This window comes from Salmo trutta, chromosome 15 (assembly GCF_901001165.1).
Source record: "Salmo trutta chromosome 15, fSalTru1.1, whole genome shotgun sequence".
Classification (NCBI taxonomy): Eukaryota; Metazoa; Chordata; class Actinopteri; order Salmoniformes; family Salmonidae; genus Salmo; species Salmo trutta.
The window spans coordinates 37224108-37243168 of NC_042971.1; the positions used below are offsets into that span (position 1 = coordinate 37224108).

The 19061-nt window shown below is 40.9% G+C and overlaps 1 protein-coding gene across 2 annotated transcripts in view; it reads right to left on the minus strand.

The window, feature by feature from the left end:
- LOC115148921 (calmodulin regulator protein PCP4) overlaps positions 1 to 15607 on the minus strand; it is a 28161-nt gene extending 12554 nt beyond the window's left edge. For both annotated transcript variants that reach the window (XM_029691238.1, XM_029691237.1), the window contains exon 1: positions 15482 to 15607. In XM_029691238.1, coding sequence (XP_029547098.1) covers positions 15482 to 15490 — 9 coding nt within the window. In that variant the 5' untranslated portion in view covers positions 15491 to 15607. The remainder of the gene's footprint in view (positions 1 to 15481) is intronic.
- Positions 15608 to 19061: the final 3454 nt, after the last annotated feature.

Genomic DNA, 19061 nt, shown 5'->3' on the forward strand with positions numbered 1-19061 from the left:
TCAAGTAAATTTCTGCTGTAGTTTAAACCTAGATCGGAGCATCACTTCCTCTTTGATGTTAAGCATGTATGTTTAACCATTGATATAATTTATTTAATAAAGCACGCCCTCACATCTCACAATGATGTGATAAAAGGGTGGTGTGGCAGTTTGGGGGTTGAATTAGTCAAATAAATAAATGTCTCCTCGCTGACGTTTCTGGGGCTATTTTGGGTGTTTCTGGCAGCTTGGTCTCTCCAGAGGTTCTCCACACTGCAGTCAGTGTCTATTAACTATTCAACAAGGAGGAGGAGACGCTAGGCAAACTAGGCCACAGATGACAATGTCGACGACGCAGCCCCAACCAACAGTCCTCAGCAGCCCTATCATTGTGGGGTGTGCAGGGGATGGGACTCGGGAGCCGGAGTGACAGTGTGGAAGACTGGCTACCACGGCTCAGAGGGATAGGAGGGAGGTGGGAGCTGAAGTGAAGCAGGGTTCAGGTAGGATGGAGCCGGCTACTGAGACAGGGTGATTCAGACTCAGACACTGGACTATGACAGCTATGGTTCATAGCCACCAGAACTGTTACCAAAAATGTGCACTCAAGCTTAGTGGATTTTCTGCTGCAAAGCCCCCATTGTGATTTGGTACTATACATGGACGCTGAAATTGTATCCACCTAAGCATTGGGCGCTCTCCTAAGCTTATCTATGTACAAGCCCTACTGTGATTTGTATTGTTGTCTGGTAAATGAAATGAACACTGAAATTGGACAAGACAAGCAATAAGCCAGCTGATTAGAGTGAATGTGAACTATTCAAATTAACCATTTTCACCACTGACCAATGGAACCCTCACTGTATTAACCTAAGAATAACCGCTTCTTCACACATTACCAGGTGTCGAAACTCATTAGCATACCGGTACGCCAATGTTCCCTAATCAAAAAGACCTGACACAAGAAGAGAGTCTCCTTTAAATGAATACTTTCAAGGCAGAGCTTTAAGCGGAGATGGTCTTTGTCATTATTCCAGGCTCTATGGGAGGAAAGGGATCTCCTCAGCTCAGCTGCCAACACATTAGATAACTCTGGCTTAACCATAATTCTGTCTTGTAGCCCGATATCCAGCTTAAAAGCTCCGGACTTGGCAACGTTGGACGGAAATAGGCAAAAATTCAATGCATGCACATACAGAAATTATTACTTAGCCTAATAATCGCTGGAATCCTGTCAAGTGTCCATCTACCTTGAAGGGTAGTGCTAGAATGCCTACTCGTTAAGCAGACGCACAGTTTAGAGGATAGAGGATGTCCATGTTGGAATGGGATGGCATAATGGTAAAGGTCTTCCTCTCATGCGTTAATGCTCTGGTGTTGGAGGGCACAGTTAACGCGTTCAACTTCATATTTAAGTCATTCAGCACACATTCTTATGTAGAACAACTTACAGAAGGGAGTGCATACATTTTCACACTGTTCACCCTTGGGAACCAAACTGGCGTTGCAAGTGCCATGCTCTACCAAGTGAGCCACAGGCTTGACTCATCCATCTATCCAGAATCTGAAGCTGACATCGTCATTATTAGATACAGACTAGGTCAGCGGTGCCCCTGAGAAGGAAAGTTAGGGGACGACCTTGGTGATAGGAGTGACCGTGGGAAAGACTATTTTGAGATGGCCTCCTCTTCGTGACAGTGTTAAGTGACAGTTGTTGTACTTTAGTTCATTCTCTCCGGCATTGCATTTAGCTGTTTGTTAATATCAGCATAGAAGTCAATTGAGTAGATTCTGCCTCTGCTCTTCACTTTAGACCTGGGAATGTTGCCTATGTTCATTCAGTCTGCACACTGACTGATGTAACAAAGGAGAGTGGAATTTTGCAATGACAATAACAAGGCTTCAGACTTAGGTATGAGCATCATAATTCCAGATACTGTCTGAGTATAATGTAAGTTCTTTATGTTTGTCATTCCGTCCATACTTTCTGGAAAGTTCAGATTCTGTATTACTTTCTTTGTATAAAAGGTAATTATCAATCCATGCGTTGCCATGGTAAACATTGCAAGACGGAAAATCTTTATGTAGAGACAGACAATCCAGCAAGACATGAATCTCTAATTATAGAAGAGGGACCTAGTGACATGTGAGTGCTGTGCTTCTAGTGGGCCACTCATTCCAAGTCAGGTACTTCCATTGACATCCAATCTGCCCTGGCTGCCACTCCATGATGTGTTAACAGAGCCTTCCTACCCTCACTGACCTCTATGTGTTGTACTAACTACAGTACTCATTATCAGACAGACAGGAAGTAGCAGTTTTTCTCCCTGCTGGAATAACCGGAGCAAAACTAATGATACAACAGCATGGTTTCCTCATAAAACATTAACATGCATTAGACAGACTCCAGGGCTCTCTCTCTCAGCACACATCCAACAAAGTGCACGACATCTTTCAGCAGCACATCTGTATATACAAGCGTCTCAGAGTAGGAGCGCTGATTTACAGTTGTATCAGTTTTGCCTTTTAGATTCTAATGAATGGACCTGATCCTGGATCAGCACTCCTACTCTAAGATGTTTAATGAATACAGGCCCAGAAGACATGACGGCTGTTGTCTACACTCTATTTCTATTCGGATGAGTAATCATAATGAGAAGTTGATCCATACAGTCAATCCTGTCCCTCAGTCCTAGCTCGAGGACATGGCTATATGTAGCTGGTTATTATACAGTAAGTGTAATCCTTTGGCATCACGTGGAATGTGTTACGAAAGCGTCATAAAAACAATGGGGTATTAGATGTTTAGGCGTTGTTATACATGCGTCGTATTTATGTTACTTTATTGAGATTAATGCTGAATGAGACTAAAACAAATGTCCTGAGTAGAGGTCGACTGATTATGATTTTTCAACGCCGATACCGATTATTGGAGGACCAAATAAAGCCGTTGCCGATTAATCGGCCGATTATTATTGTTTTTTAATAATGGCAATTACAACAATACTGAATGAACACTTATTTTAACTTAATATAATACATCAATAAAATCAATTTAGCCTCAAATAAATAATGAATTTTGGTTTAAATAATGCAAAAACAAAGTGTTGGAGAAGAAAGTAAAAGTGCAATATGTGCCATGTAAGAAAGCTAACGTTTAAGTGCCTTGCTCAGAACATGAGAACATATGCAGAGCAAGGGGAACAACTACTCCAAGTCTCAGAGCGAGTGACGTTTGAAACGCTATTAGCGCACACCCCGTTAACTAGCTAGCCATTTCACATCGGTTACACCAGCCTAATCTTGGGAGTTGTAGGCTTGAAGTCATAAACAGCGCAATGCTTGAAGCATTGCGAAGAGCAACTGGCAAAACGCACTAAAGTGCTGTTTGAATGAATGCTTACGAGCCTGCTGGTGCCTACCACCACTCAGTCAGACTGCTCTATCAAATCATAGACTTAATTATAACATAATAACACACAGAAATACGAGCCTTTGGTCATTAATATGGTCGAATCCGGAAACTATCATCTCGAAAACAAAACGTTTTTTCTTTCAGTGAAATACAGAACCGTTCCATATTTTATCTAACGGGTGGCATCCCTAAGTCTAAATATTCCTGTTACATTGCACAACCTTCAATGTTATGTCATAATTACGTAAAATTCTGGCAAATTAGTTCGCAACGAGCCAGGCAGCCCAAACTGTTGCATATACCCTGACTCTGCTTGCAATGAACGCAAGAGAAGTGACACAATTTCACCTGGTTAATATTGCCTGCTAACCTGGATTTCTGTTAGCTAAATATGCAGGTTTAAAAATATATACTTCTGTGTATTGTTATGGTTAGGTACAGTCGTGCAACGATTGTGCTTTTTTCGCAAATGCGCTTTTGTTAACCTCTCTTGGGTAGGGGGCAGTATTTTCACGGCCGGATGAAAAACGTACCCAAATTAAACGGCTTACTACTCGGGCCCAGGAACTAGAATATGCATATTATTAGTAGATTTGGATAGAAAACACTCGGAAGTTTCTAAAACTGTTTGAATGATGTCTGTGAGTATAACAGAACTCATATGGCAGGCACAAACCTGAGAAAAATCCAACCAGGAAGTGGGAAATCTGGTTCTTGTAGTCTTTTCAAGTCATTGCCTATCTAACACACAGTGACTTAGGGTTCATTTTGCACTTCCTAAGGCTTCCACTAGATGTCAACAGTCTTTAGAAAGTTGTTTGAGGTGTCTATGGTGAACAGAGAGCGAACAAAGGAAGTTGGAAGTTGCTGACTCAGGAAAGCACATGAGTTCATTGGCGCACTTTCACATGAGGGGTAGCTGTGTTCCAAAACGTTTTTCAAGACATTGGAATCGTCCGGTTGGAATATTATTGAAGTTCTAAGTTAAAAAGGCCCTAAAGATTGATGCTATACAACGTTTGACATGTTTGAACGAACGAAAATATAACTTTTTTGGACTTTACGTCGTGACATTTTGGCCGCGCTTCCTACACTTGGAGTAGCTTACTGAACCCGCAAACAACAAGGAGGTATTTGGACATAAATGATGGACTTTATCGAACAAAACAAAATGTATTGTGGACCTGGGATACCTGGAAGTGCCTTCTGATGAAGATCATCAAAGGTAAGTGAATATTTCGAATGCTAGTTATGATTTTAGATGACTCCAAAATGGCGTGTATCTGTAATGCTTGATGTCTTTTTCTGAGCGCAGTACTCAGATTATTGCAAAGTGTGCTTTCCCCGTGAAGCTTTTTTGAAATCTGTCACAGCGGTTGCATAAAGGAGATGTTCATCTATAATTCTTTGAATAACAGTTTAACATTTTATCAACGTTTATGATGAGTAATTTTGTAAATTGTAGTGCTGATTCACCGGCAGTATTGGAGGCAAAATATTTTCTGAACATCAGGGGCCAATGTAAAATGCTGTTTTTGGATATAAATATCAACTTGATCGAACAAAAAATGCATGTATTGTGTAACATGATGTACTAGGAGTGTCATCTGATGAAGATCGTCAAAGGTTAGTGCATAATTTTAGCTGGTTTTCTGTTTTTTGTGATGCCTGTCCTTGCTATGAAAATGGCTGTGTGGTTTATCTTGTGTTGGAACTGTCCTAACATAATCTAACTTTATGCTTTCGCCGTAAAGCCTTTTTGAAATGGGACAATGTGGTTACGTTAAGGAGACGTGTATGTTTAAAACGCTAGCGTCCCACCTCCCCAAGAGAGGTTAAATCATCCCTCGTTTGGCGAAGTTGGCTGTCTTTGTTAGGAAGAAATAGTCTTCAAACTGCATATACCCTGACTCTGTTGCAAAAAGTGACACATTTTCCCGTGTTAAAAGAAATCCATGTTAGCAGGCAATATTAACTAAATATGCAGGTTTAAAAATATATACACTTGTGTATTGATTTTAAGAAAGACATTGATGTTTATGGTTAGGTACACGTTGGAGCAATGACAGTCCTTTTTCGCGAATGCACACCGCATCGATTATATGCAACGCAGGACAGGCTAGATAAACTAGTAATATCATCAACCATGTGTAGTTAACTAGTGATTATGATTGATTGATTGATTGTTTTTTCTAAGATAAGTTTAATGCTAGCTAGCAACTTACCTTGGCTTCTTACTGCAGTCGCGTAACAGGCAGGCTCTTCGTGGAGTGCAATGTAAAGCAGGTGGTTAGAGCGTTGGACTAGTTAACCGTAAGATTGCAAGATTGAATCCCCGAGCTGACAAGGTAAAAATCTGTCGTTCTGCCCCTGAACAAGGCACTTAACCCACTGTTCCTAGGCCGTCATTGAAAATAAGAATGTGTTCTTAACTGACTTGCCTAGTTAAATAAAGGTGTAAAAAAAAATATATATATATATATATAAATCAATAAAATAAAAATAATAATAATAATAATAATTCGGCATATCGGTGTCCAAAAATACCGTTTACCGATTGTTATGAAAACGTGAAATCGGCCCTAATTAATCGGCCATTCCGATTAATCGGTCGACCTCTAGTTGGAACATTGCTACTTCCATTCAGCCACAAGAGCATTAGTGAGGTCGGGCACTGATGTTGGGCGATTAGGCCTGGCTCGCAGTCGGTGTTCCAATTCATCCCAAAGGTGTTTGATGGGGTTGAGGTCAGGGCTCTGTGTAGGCCAGTCAAATTCTTCCACACCAATCTCTACAAACCATTTCTGTATGGACCTCGCTTTATGCACGGGGGCATTGTCATGCTGAAACAGGAAAGGGCCTTCCCCAAACTGTTGCCATAAAGTTGGAAGCACAGAATTGTCTAGAAAGTCATTGTATGCTGTAGCCTTAAAATTTCCCTTCACTGGAAGTAAGGGGCCTAGCCCGAACCATGAAAAACAGCCCCAGACCATAATTCCTCCTCCACCAAACTTTACAGTTGGCACTATGCATTCAGGCAGGTAGCATTCTCCTGACATCTGCCAAACCCATTTCGTCCATCATTTCCACTGCTCCAGAGTCCAATGGCGGCGAGCTTTACACAACTCCAGTCAACGCTTGGCATTGCACATGTTGATCTTGCTTGCAGCTGCTCGGCCATGGACATTTGACAAACTGACTTGTTGGAAAGGTGGCACCCTATGACGGTGCCATGTTGAAAGTCACTGAACTCTTCAGTGAGGCCATTCTACTGCCAATGTTTGTCGATGGAGATTGAATGGCTGTGTGCTATTGCCTCCTTGACAATGGGTGTTGGACCGGCGACGATATAATTTTACCAAAAGGTGTTCTATACTACAAAAATCCCACTCCACCGACCTGCATGCATGCACATAGATCAACGGAGTGAAACTTGAAGTAACCTTTAATAATTGCTAGAAATTAAATCTGCCTCCTCTCCTTCTCCTGGTGTCTGTCCCCATCCCACACCTCTGATGTTAGCCCTATGTTGTGGACCAGGTTATGGGGAGTGCACAGCAGACAGGGATCAGACCCTAGATCAGACAATTTAGCTGGATTACAGATCATTTTAGCATAATCTCTGCTCATTGTGAGGGACGATTAGGGTCAGAGTGTGGCATCGTGATTCACAATGAGCACTGCGTAATGTTGCATGTTTTGTGGAGTATTACATAAGGACAACATATTGGACTGATCTGAGGACTGTGACCAATTTCAATTTGAGGGAAACCTATGATTAAAACAAAAAATATCGATGTACTGTCATTCAGAAGAGATTATACCAATTAATATGACATTTCCACTAACAGATTAACAAAAAAATATTTTTCAGGTCAAAAACAACAAAAAATGTACTTTGGCTAATTTCCTCAGACTTCCATTGACTGAATTGGTGTCTAAATCTGTCGAACAGGCACTTCTGAGCTGAATTTAATTCACCCTTTCTGACTTTCATCAGTAGAAACAAGGATAAAAAGGACACAAAGAGACACTACTCATCCCTACCTCCCTTGCCTCTGCTACACTGACCTTTTTACACTAATTGGTAGCAACCTTCTCTCATTCTCCTTTTCCATTGATGTAGAAAGGCTAGAGTGAAGAGAGGGCCTGGTGGTCCACATCTGATGATGAAACAGAGGGCTTTGCTAAGTAGGCACCAAAGCCACCATGCAGTTCCATGATGTTAAATTGTTGGATGCAGTTCCATATTGGACTCTTTGTCTGATGCATTGCCATTACTTAGAGAGAGCATCAGTAGGTTAAGATTTAAATAATACTATTTTCAAATAGAGGATGGTATGAAATTGTTTAAGTTTCTATATCATAGCAATGTAATAAAATATGTCAAAATCAAGTTATATGTATACCACTGTTAGTTGATCATAGCATGCATGATTGATGGTTTTTAAATCAATGAACCATTTCATTATTCTGCATCTACTGTACACACACCCATATGAATGGCATACTTCAGTACTTGTCATCTTAACCTACACTGACAACTCACATGGAAAACACCAAACCACTGGACCATGCTCTCAAAGCTAATCAAACAAGGCTGACTGCACCCTGTTTTTAAGCCTGGAGGCGACACTAGCTGTGCTGCTCTTTCTGTCTATATATCTACCAATCTATCTGCCTCCCTTCCCATCTCTCTTCATCTACTTTATCTATCTGCCTGCCCGATCACAATCGACGACTAACTCAGAGACATTGGTAAGGTTTATTTACAGCACGTTAAGTGTCTGTTGGTTGGGTCCCCCAAGTCTCTACAGGGATAGAACATTCTGGATCATCTACCCATTTTCTTAACCACACTGCACCTTCACTGTGGAGGCAGCGTTTTATCACATCGTGATTCATAATGACATAGCATCACGTTCGTACTAAAACGTACTAAAATGCTTATTTTTACCCCAAAATAAATTTGAAGGCAATAGAACAAACAGTGTTGTGATTTGTTTCCATTGCGAAGAGGCTGTGAAATTAAACAAGTGAGTGTCTCATCAACACGACAGATATCATGGCTGTTGAATGAGCCTGACCTGTCTAAATCTGAATGTGACAGGACGGGATAGATACACAGCACCACAGACAGAACCAAATCTCCACCCGAGCGGATTTACATAATCCTGCATGCAACAAAAAAATACTGAACAAGTCTGCTTAATATCTGAGTATTTGTGGAGAGCATTCCAATCTAGCCTGTTGACAGAGGGACGGTCGCTTGTCTCTAAATGTGGAGATAATGTGGATTTAGGGCCCGGGTTCTAATGCTATCGCCAGAGGCCTGACACAAGGCCTTAATGCATGTACAGATGCAGTTACAAATAATACACAGGCATATACTTAAGAAATTACCCAGCTGCTTTTCAAGACCACAGATGGCTCCTAAAGCCCCCAGCCAGGAGACTGCAGCGTGGACGGTTGCGATGTGTTTAAAAGACACTGAGACCAAGCAATTCTTCAGGCTCTGGCTGAGACTGGGACCAGGGTGTGTGGCTGGTTTATGATTGCATGTGATTCTTTCTCTGATTATCTCCCACCCTCCCCCATACACTGTGCGCACCACCTCTTTTCTGCTCTACACATGCATAGTCTGATTATATAACCCAGTAGTAACCCAATACTGGGCCCCATCTTGACTGGTTACCTGCACATTGTTTGAACACATCGTCATTCTATTCCAGTGTCTTCATACTGGGCACAAACTGGTGAGTATATTTTGGCCTATTTATAGCCCCATAGGTAGAAACTTTGTGTGAAAGTAAATGAGTGGTGGGGTGGGAGGTGAGCTAGTGGGGATTATTGGCATTGATTTCCATTTAATTATTTATTCACAGAGCCCCTCTAAAGCCTTGGCCTTGATTCTTTATGGGCATATAAATCCATCATGGAGATGGGAAGCTAGCAAATGTCTTATGTGCTGCAAGATCCCACTTTGTAATATCTTATTGAATCACATTTTATTTGTCACTTGCTTCGTAAACAACAGGTGTAGACTAACATTGAAATGCTTACTTCCAGGCCCTTCCCAACAATGTAAAGATATATTTTTTCAATAATAACACACGGAACAAATACACAATGAGTAACAATAACTTGGCTATATACACGGCGTACCAGTACTGAGTCGATGTGCAGGGGTACAAGATAATTGAGGTAGATATGTACATATAGGTAGGGGTAGAGTGATCTTATTTATAAGATCCTGTGTTCATGCAGTACCATAGAAACCTATATAAACCATGAGGAGGGAGAATCATTGTCAGATGTGTGCTCTGTGATGTACAGTATGATCTCATACCTCAGTGTATTTTGTATTTATTATGGATCCCCATTAGCTACTCTTTCTGGGGTCCAACAAAATTAAGGCAGTTTATACAATTTTTAAAACATTACAATACATTCATAGATTTCACAACACACTGTGTGCCCTCAGGTCCCTACTCCACCACATATCTACAGTACTAAATCCATGTGTATGTATAGTGCGTATGTTATTGTGTGTGTGTGTGTGTGTGTGTGTGTGTGTGTGTGTGTGTATCTGTGCCAATATGTGTGTTGATACACAGTCCCCGTGTTGCATAAAGCGTTTAAAAAAATCTGTTTTACAAATCTAATTTTACTTCTTGCGTCAGTTACTTGATGTGGAATAGAGTTCCATGTAGTCATGGCTCTATGTAGTACTGTGTGCCTCCCATAGTCTGTTCTGGACTTGGGGACTGTGAAGAGACCACTTGTGGCATGTCCTGTGGGGTATGCATAGGTGTCCGAGCTATGTGCCAGTAGTTTAGACAGACAGCTCGGTGCATTCAACATGTCAATACCTCTCATAAATAAAAGTAGTGATGACGTCAATCTCTCCTCCACTTTCAGCCAGGAGAGATTGACATGCATATTATTAATATTAGTTCTCTGTGTACATCCAAGGGCCAGCCGTGCTGCCCTGTTCTGAGCCAATTGCAATTTTCCTGAGTCCTTTTTTGTGGTACCTGACTACACGACTGAACAGTAGTCAAGGTGCGACAAATCTAGGGCCTGTATGTAGGACCTGCCTTGTTGATAGTGTTGTTAATAAAGCGATGCTCTGCCTTCTTATAGACAGACTTCTCCCCATCTTAGCTACTACTGCATCAATATGTTTTGACCATGACAGTTTACAATCTAGGGTTACTTCAAGCAGTTTAGTCATCTCAACCTGCTCAATTTCCACATTATTTTTAACAAGATTTAGTTGAGGTTTAGGGTTTAGTGAGTGTTTTGTTCCAAATACAATGCTTTTAGTTTTAGAAATATTTAAGGCTAACTTATTCCTTGCTACCCACTCTGAAACTAACTGCAGCTCTTTGTTGAGTGTTGCAGTCATTTCAGTCGCTGGAGTAGCTGACGTGTATAGTGTTGAGTCATCCGCATACAGAGACACTCTGGCTTTACTCAAAGTCAGTGGCATGTCGTTAGTAAAAATTGAAAAAAGCAAGGGGCCTAAACAGCTACCCTGAGGAATTCCTGATTATAACTGGATTATATTTGAGAGGCTTCCATTAAATAACACCCTCTGTGTTCTGTTAGACAAGTAACTCTTTATCCACATCATAGCAATATATCAATATATACATTTAAACATTATTTTAAAACAATTTAAATATAATACACAGAAATGTTGTGGGATTACAGTAGATGAAGAATTCATATTTTTTAGATTGATTATTTATTTTTATTACGTTAGTATATTATGTATGTTTGTAATAGTGTGTTATATGTGAAAATGTGTTCGTATATAAATTGTATTTTAATATTTAAGGACTCTTGGAAGATTAGTCCAAATGGGGACTAAAAGAGATCCAAATAAAATAAAATCAAATAGCAGGGGGTGTAAAGCCATAACACATACGTTTTTCCAGCAGCAGACTATGATCGATAATGTCAAAAGTTGCACTGACGTCTAACAAGACAGCCCCCACAATCACTTGATCATCAATTTCTCTCAGCCAATCATCAGTCATTTGTGTAAGTGCTGTGCTTGTTGAGTGTCCTTCCCTATAAGCACACTGAAATTCTGTTGTCAATTAGTTTACTGTGAAATAGCATTGTATATGGTCAAACACCATTTTTTCCAGAAGTTTACTAAGGGTTGGTAACAGGCTGATTGGTTGGCTATTTGAGCCAGTAAAGGGGGCTTTACTATTCTTGGGTAGCGGAATGACTTTAGCTTCCATCCAGTCCTGAGAACACACGCTCTCTAGTAGGCTTAAAATGAAGATGTGGCAAAAAGGAGTGGCAATATCGTCTGCTATTATCCTCAGTAATTTTCCATCCAGATTGTCAGACCCCAGTGGCTTATCATTGTTGATAGACAACAATCATTTTTTTCACCTCTTCCACACTGACTTTACGGAATTCAAAAGTGCAATTCATGTCTTTCATAATTGTCATCACAATTACATTTTGGTTGATGTCGACTTAATGTTGCACTAAAGACCGGTAGCTAACACAACTAGAAAGCCAATCCAAAACCCAGGTGTGTTATGTGTTTTTTACTCAATGTGTTTTATTTCAATTTTTTTTATTTAACTAGGCAAGTCAGTTAAGAACTAATTCTTATTTTACAATGACGGCCTACCCCGGCCAAACCCTCCCCTAACCCGGACGACGCTGGGCCAATTGTGCACCGTCCTATGGGACATCGAATCAAGGCTGGTTGTGATACAGCCCGGGATGGAACCAAGGTAGTGTAGTGATGCTTCGAGCACTGAGATGCAGTGTCTTAGACCGCAGCGCCACTCGGGATCCCACTGGGTAGGGTTGCCTGGGAAGGCTTCCCTCACCCACACACTGAGGCAGCCACTGACCGAGCCTCTCCATTGGACCACCTATCCAGGCAGAGTGTGTACCAGGAGAGAGAGGGGGCAGCTGTAGAGAGAGGAGGGGGCAGCTGTTGAGAGGGAGGGGTGGGGGGCTGCTGTAGAGCTAAGAAGACTAGCCTCATCTGCCACTGCCGCGGCCAGCCAGTCTGTCTGTCTCTCTCTCTCCCTGTCTGTCTCTCTCTCCCTGTCTGTCTCTCTCTCCCTGTCTGTCTCTTCTTCTCTGTCTGTCTCTTCTTCTCTGTCTGTCTCTTCTTCTCTGTCTCTCTCGGCCAACTGCTGCTGGATTCCATTGACAGAAAGCAATTGTGTTGCGCGAGGCCAACTGTACTAGCCTATACACCGGGCAAGCGACCCAAAAAAATGCAGCTCAATTGTTTCTAAGATTGGCCCATTGTTCTGAGGGAACGAGACAGTGATAAGGTCCCAGATTGGGGCCTCACTTATTTCCATTTCCCCCTGCTCTGCAATGACAGAACAGAATGTGTTATTTCAATGGGTCAGCGGTATGCCTTGAATTATTCAGTGACTGTAGGATGTGTTCTTTTCCAGCGCTCAGTGCAGTGTTTGCATATACTGGATTCTGGGATGGCTTGTTCTGTTTTTCTCTAGCAGTGTAATAAGCACAGAGACCAATTGCCTTCAGCTGAGACATGATGGTTATAGACATGGTTTTTATGGCTTAACTGAACTGACTGATGCATTCGGTTGATTGGCAGACTTTGTGTCTAGGTCAATATCACTCCCGCTTCAACTAACACATATACTATTCATGCTGGATTAAGCATTCATTTCCATGTCATAGCTCAACAATCTTGTTTATCAAAGGATTCTCACACAGGTAGAATATTCCCTTATGTAGGCCTCGCTCTCTCTCTAAGTAGTTCTGAATACCTCAAATGCAAATATTAAATGAGAAGACTACATGATCGAGTAGGCCTTTACAGTATGACAACAACCGTTAAATAAAGACTGCATAAAACATTTTGACTAGCCCCCCTACCTCTGCGGAAGCATAGTTCCCGCTCAGCCCAGTCAAAACTGTTCGCTGCTCTGGCACCCCAACAAGCTCCCTCACGACGCCAGGACAGCGGAATCAATCACCACCTTCCGGAGACACCTGAAACCCCACCTCTTTAAGGAATACCTGGGATAGGATAAAGTAATCCTTCTAACCCCCCCCAAAAAAATGTTTTAAAGATATAGATGTACTATTGTAAAGTGGTTGTTCCACTGGATATCATAAGGTGAATGCACCAATCTGCAAGTCGCTCTGGATAAGAGCGTCTGCTAAATGACGTAAATGTAAATGACTATATATGGCTCTTTACAGCAACAGCGGCCATTAGACAACCTGCTTCCGATTTCCCGGAATATTTGTATTTTGCGTGTGGAACGCCTGGAGCGGAATGCTGGTTTGTTCTTCTGTGATTTCTGCCAGATTAGAGGCCATATGAAACTGTAACCATTCAACAAAAGTCTTCAGTTATTATGTAACCACGTAAATTCATGTTTCCTCTTGTCATTGGGCTAATTGACACAGTTCATAATCCTAGTATGTCCTCACTTAAGTATAGAGTTAGTCAGATGATTTATGGTTTTCTCTTCTAACAATACATTAAAATCACAATGCACCAGAAAACAAATGTGGAGCTGCTGCTGCTGCTGGGCTGCAACCTGGACTCAAGGGTAGACGTAACATAGTAAAAAGTAAATCTGTTTCCCTCCATTTAGTATGCTATGTTAGGTTTTGTATGGTATGCATTAATTTGTGGATGTCTCATCCATTTCGTATTATTTGTTACGAATTACAATTTGTATGATATCCCACTGGGCTCAGACGTCAGTTCAATGTATAATTTGATTTACATTTGGTTGAGTTGTCAACTAATGTGATTTCAACATGATATAAAAATAAATTGTGTTATATGCCTACCTGTCCACCTTGACCAACCACACTTCTTTAATTTTTGCCTTAAAAACTTATTCAGGATCGGTGTCCTTTCCACGGGACGATTGAGCTAACGTAGGCTAATGCGATTAGCATGAGGTTGTAAGCAACAACAAAATTTCCGAGGACATAAACATATCTGATATTGGCAGAAGGCTTAAATTCTTATTAATCTAACTGCACTGTCCAATTTACAGTAGCTATTACAGTGAAAGAATACCATGCTATTGTTTTAGGAGAGTGCACAATTTTGAAAATGAAAAGTTATTAATAAAACAAATTAGGCACATTTGGGCAGTCTTGATACAACATTTTGAACAGAAATACAATGGTTCATTGGATCAGTCAAAAACTTTGCACATACACTGCTGCTATCTAGTGGCCAAAATCTAAACTGCACCTGGTCTGAAAATAATACATTATGGCCTTTCTCTTGCATTTCAAAAATGGTACAAAAAAATACAAAAGAACGGTTGTTTTTTTTCTTTGTATTATCTTTTACTAGATTCCTTGTGTTATATTCTCCTACATTCCTTTCACATTTCCACAAACTTCAAAGTGTTTCCTTTCAAATGGTACCTTGAATATGGATATCCTTGCTTCAGGTCCTGAGCTACAGGCAGTTAGATTTGGGTATGTCATTTTAGGCAAAAATTGAAAAAAAGGGGCAGATCCTTAAGAGGTAAAAGTAACCTTCTGTCTTAGGTAACTGTAACAAATGTGATATACTGTATCATACTATTTTGCTCATCCTGGATTTACGTTTACTATGTTACGTCTAGTCTATGACACCAGGTCTGGAATTGTGTTTACTTTAAGGTGTCTACCCTACAAAGATAAGCACGCAGGCTACATTTCCAAAGCTATATTTCCAAAGCATGCATCATTGTATAAACAAACTGAACAAAAAATTCCACATAAGGACAAAAATTACCAGTGGTGGTTCAGAGCGGACCGTTTTGGGTTGGTTTACCGGGAGTTGGATAATAAATCATTTTAGATCGGCTGGACTTCATTGACACTTGCTTATATTCTAGCGAAACGATTACTATCGTTGCCATAGCAGAAACTACAAACAATTTATTTTATTTCACGCTGTATCCCACTTTGACAGGATTTGTTTGCCCTCCGTTTGAATACTGAAATTAGCAGCAGCAGACTATCCATAGATTCGTTTATTAGCCTACGCTATTATGATAGAGCTAATTGAAATAAAGCAGGTACACCTACCTCACTCATGATTCCTAAGTGTTGTAGTGTGGCAGCTAGGATGATTCCAGTATTTGATATACAGTTGATGTACAGTTGTCACTGGTACGAAGTCCTGTCCACGATGCCTTGGTTCCGTTATAGAGGGGAGGTTTTATACTACGCGAGTAAATCTTACATGTCATCACGTTTCCATTAAACCAATAGGAATGCCGTCGGCACTATCTCAAATCACTACTCAGAGCTAAAACACGCATTATAGTCGCACGTATAGACGGCATTATCAAGTTATTGTCACCTCAGCTGATTGTTAGATTAAACAAACCAATACCACTTCTGTTGCCACAGCACAGTGTAGACGACACATCAAAGCTACCCAGGTGTTTTCATGAAATGCAAAGCAACTAATGTCATCCGATGTTAATGGCACTTCAAGTTGTATAGGAAATGTGTTATAGCAACACATTTAGCCTTAATATGTGGGAAGACAGCTTTGCTCTGACCAACATAGCTGTAGGAAGTAGGGGTTCTGAGAGTGCTGCAGTACAGCTGAAAAATCCCAATCAAAAAAGTATTAATATAAAAATATAAAAAAGTTTTTGTTGTTATTTTTTTAACTATGTTCTACATTGTAGAATAATAGTGAAGACATCAAAACTATGAAATAACACATATGGAATAATTTAGTAACCAAAAAAAGTGGTTACTAGTAACAAAAAAAAGTGTTAAATCAAAATATATTTTTGATTTGAGATTCTTCAAATAGCCACCCTTTGCCTTGATGACACCTTTTTTTTCTTTTTTTTCACCTTTATTTAACCAGGTAGGCAAGTTGGGAACAAGTTCTCATTTACAATTGTGACCTGGCCAAGATAAAGCAAAGCAGTTTGACACATACAACAACACAGAGTTACACATGGAGTAAAAAATGCCATGGTGGCGAAGTACATACAATATAGCAAGTAAAACACTGGAATGGTAGATTTGCAGTGGAAGAAAGTGCAAAGTAGAAATAGAAATAATGGGGTGCAAAGGAGAAAAATAAATAAATAAATACAGTAGGGGAAGAGGTAGTTGTTTGGGCTAAATTATAGATGGGCTATGTACAGGTGCAGTAATCTGTGAGCTGCTCTGACAGCTGGTGCTTAAAGCTAGTGAGGGAGATAAGTGTTTCCAGTTTCAGAGATTTTTGAAGTTCGTTCCAGTCATTGGCAGCAGAGAACTGGAAGGAGAGGCGGCCAAAGGAGGAATTGGCTTTGGGGGTGACCAGTGAGATATACCTGCTGGAGCACGTGCTACAGGTGGGTGCTGCTATGGTGACAAGCGAGCTGAGATAAGGGAGGACTTTACCTAGCAGGGTCTTGTAGATGACCTGGAGCCAGTGGGTTTAGCGACGAGTATGAAGCGAGGGCCAGCCAACGAGAGCGTACAGGTCGCAGTGGTGGGTCTTGGCATTCTCTCAACCAGCTTCATGAGGTAGTCACCTGGAATGCATTTCAATTAACAGATGTGCCTTCTTAAAAGTTCAATTGTGGAATTTCTTTCCTTCTTAATGAGTTTGAGCAAATCAGTTGTGTTGTGACAAGGTAAGGGGGTATACAGAAGATGGCCCTATTTGGTAAAAGACCAAGTCCATATTATGGCAAGAACAGCTCAAATAAGCAAAGAGAAACGACAGTCCATCATTACTTTAAGACATGAAGGTCAGTCAATATGGAAAATGTCAAGAACTTTGAAAGTTTCTTCAGTGCAGTCGCAAAAACCATCAAGCGCTATGATGAAACTGGCTCCAATGAGGACCGCCACAGGAATGGAAGACCCAGAGTTACCTCTGCTGCAAAGGATAAGTTCATTAGAATTACCAACCTCAGAAATTGCAGCCCAAAAAAATGCTTCAAAGAGTTCAAGTAACAGACACATCTCAACATCAACTGTTCAGAGGAGACTGTGTGAATCAGGCCTTCATGGTCGAATTTATGCAAAGAAACCATTACTAAAGGACACCAACAAGAAGAAGAGACTTGCTTGGGCCAAGAAACACAAGCAATGGACATTAGACCGTTGGAAATCTGTCCTTTTGAGTCCAAATTTGAGATTTTGGTTCTAACCGCGTGTCTTTGTGAGACGCCGGGTAGGTAAACGGATTATCTCTGCATGTGTGATTCCCACCATGAATCATGGAGGAGGAGGTGTGGGTGTGCTTTGTTGGTGACACTGTATGTGGTGGAAAGATGTCCTTTATAGTAAAATTGTATTTGCAGGTCCGAGAAAAAATAGCCTTTTATATAGATTTCATGTATTTCTACATACTTTTACGTATTTTGTAATATCACACATATTACAGAAATGACGGCTAAGAATGGACAGAGAGTTCATGTGTTCATTTTATCATATTTCTCCAATGCCAAATGAGTTTGTCTTGTTCGCAAAGAAACTGTCCCTGCTTGCAAATAATTAAGGAATCTGAGCATGATACTTTCAAAAGTTAGGCCTACCTTTCCACCCCAGACAGAGTAGGCCTACCTTTCCACCCCAGAAACTTTTAAGCTTTAACTGCTGACTATTCTTCTTTCGTGGCTTAACACAATGACAGAAGGTCACAAGTGTTTACCTAAAAGCTGCCTATAGCCTAATGTCATCTGTCAAACAGGTAGGCCTACCTCTTATTTCTTAAATAGGAAGAAATAGGCTCCAACACAAAGCTTTCTTGTTGTTAGTAAAATCTAATTAAAATGAAGATGGTTAAAAGGATTTATGCCTTCTCGAATTTGCCTACTTTCAGCACCATGAGCTGTCCATTTTGGATTGATTGCTCTGCAACTGCTGCTTCAAGTTTCAGCACCACAATGTAAGTTACTCGAATCTGGCTTATTGTGAGGTCAATAACGCTGATAAATACATCATGGGCAAGAAACATATTGTTTTTCATCAAATCAATTATAGTAGTAGCAAGCAATCAAAGTTGATCTCCAGGACTCCTTCTCATCTTCGCGTTTTTCCTACAGGTACCCGTTATGTAAATTTCGATCCATCCCTTAGTTCCCTAATGGTAAGTCCGCCACTGACTGCCTCACTGCACTAGCAGATCACCCACCAACAGAAATGAGTGGGTCCTGTCTGTACAGCATGGAGTGGTATGGTTTATGATTCCTGTCTCGGAGGGGTTTACAATTAGTCTCCTATTGTCCAGTAACAATGTTTAGGCTTTATGCTTTTGTTTTAAGCAAGGGATGCATCGATTCTATTCACTGGCTGGGTTGAACAAGTGTAACAGTATTGCTTCCGTCCCTCTCCTTGCCCAAACCTGGGCTCGAACCAGGGACCCTCTGAACACATCAACAACTGCCTCTCATGAAGCATCATTACCTATTGCTCCACAAAAGCCACAGCCCTTGCAGAGCAAGGGAAACAACTACTTCAAGCTCTCAGAGCGAGTGATGTCACCAATTCACACCGGTTACACTCACCCCCCTTTGACCTCCTCCTTCTACGCAGCAACCCCAGCAGCTGGGCAGAGCCCAACTGAATGATCTGGGTCAATAGCATTAATGTAACGGTGTTGCTTCTGTCCCTCTCCTCACACCAACCTGTGTTTGACCAG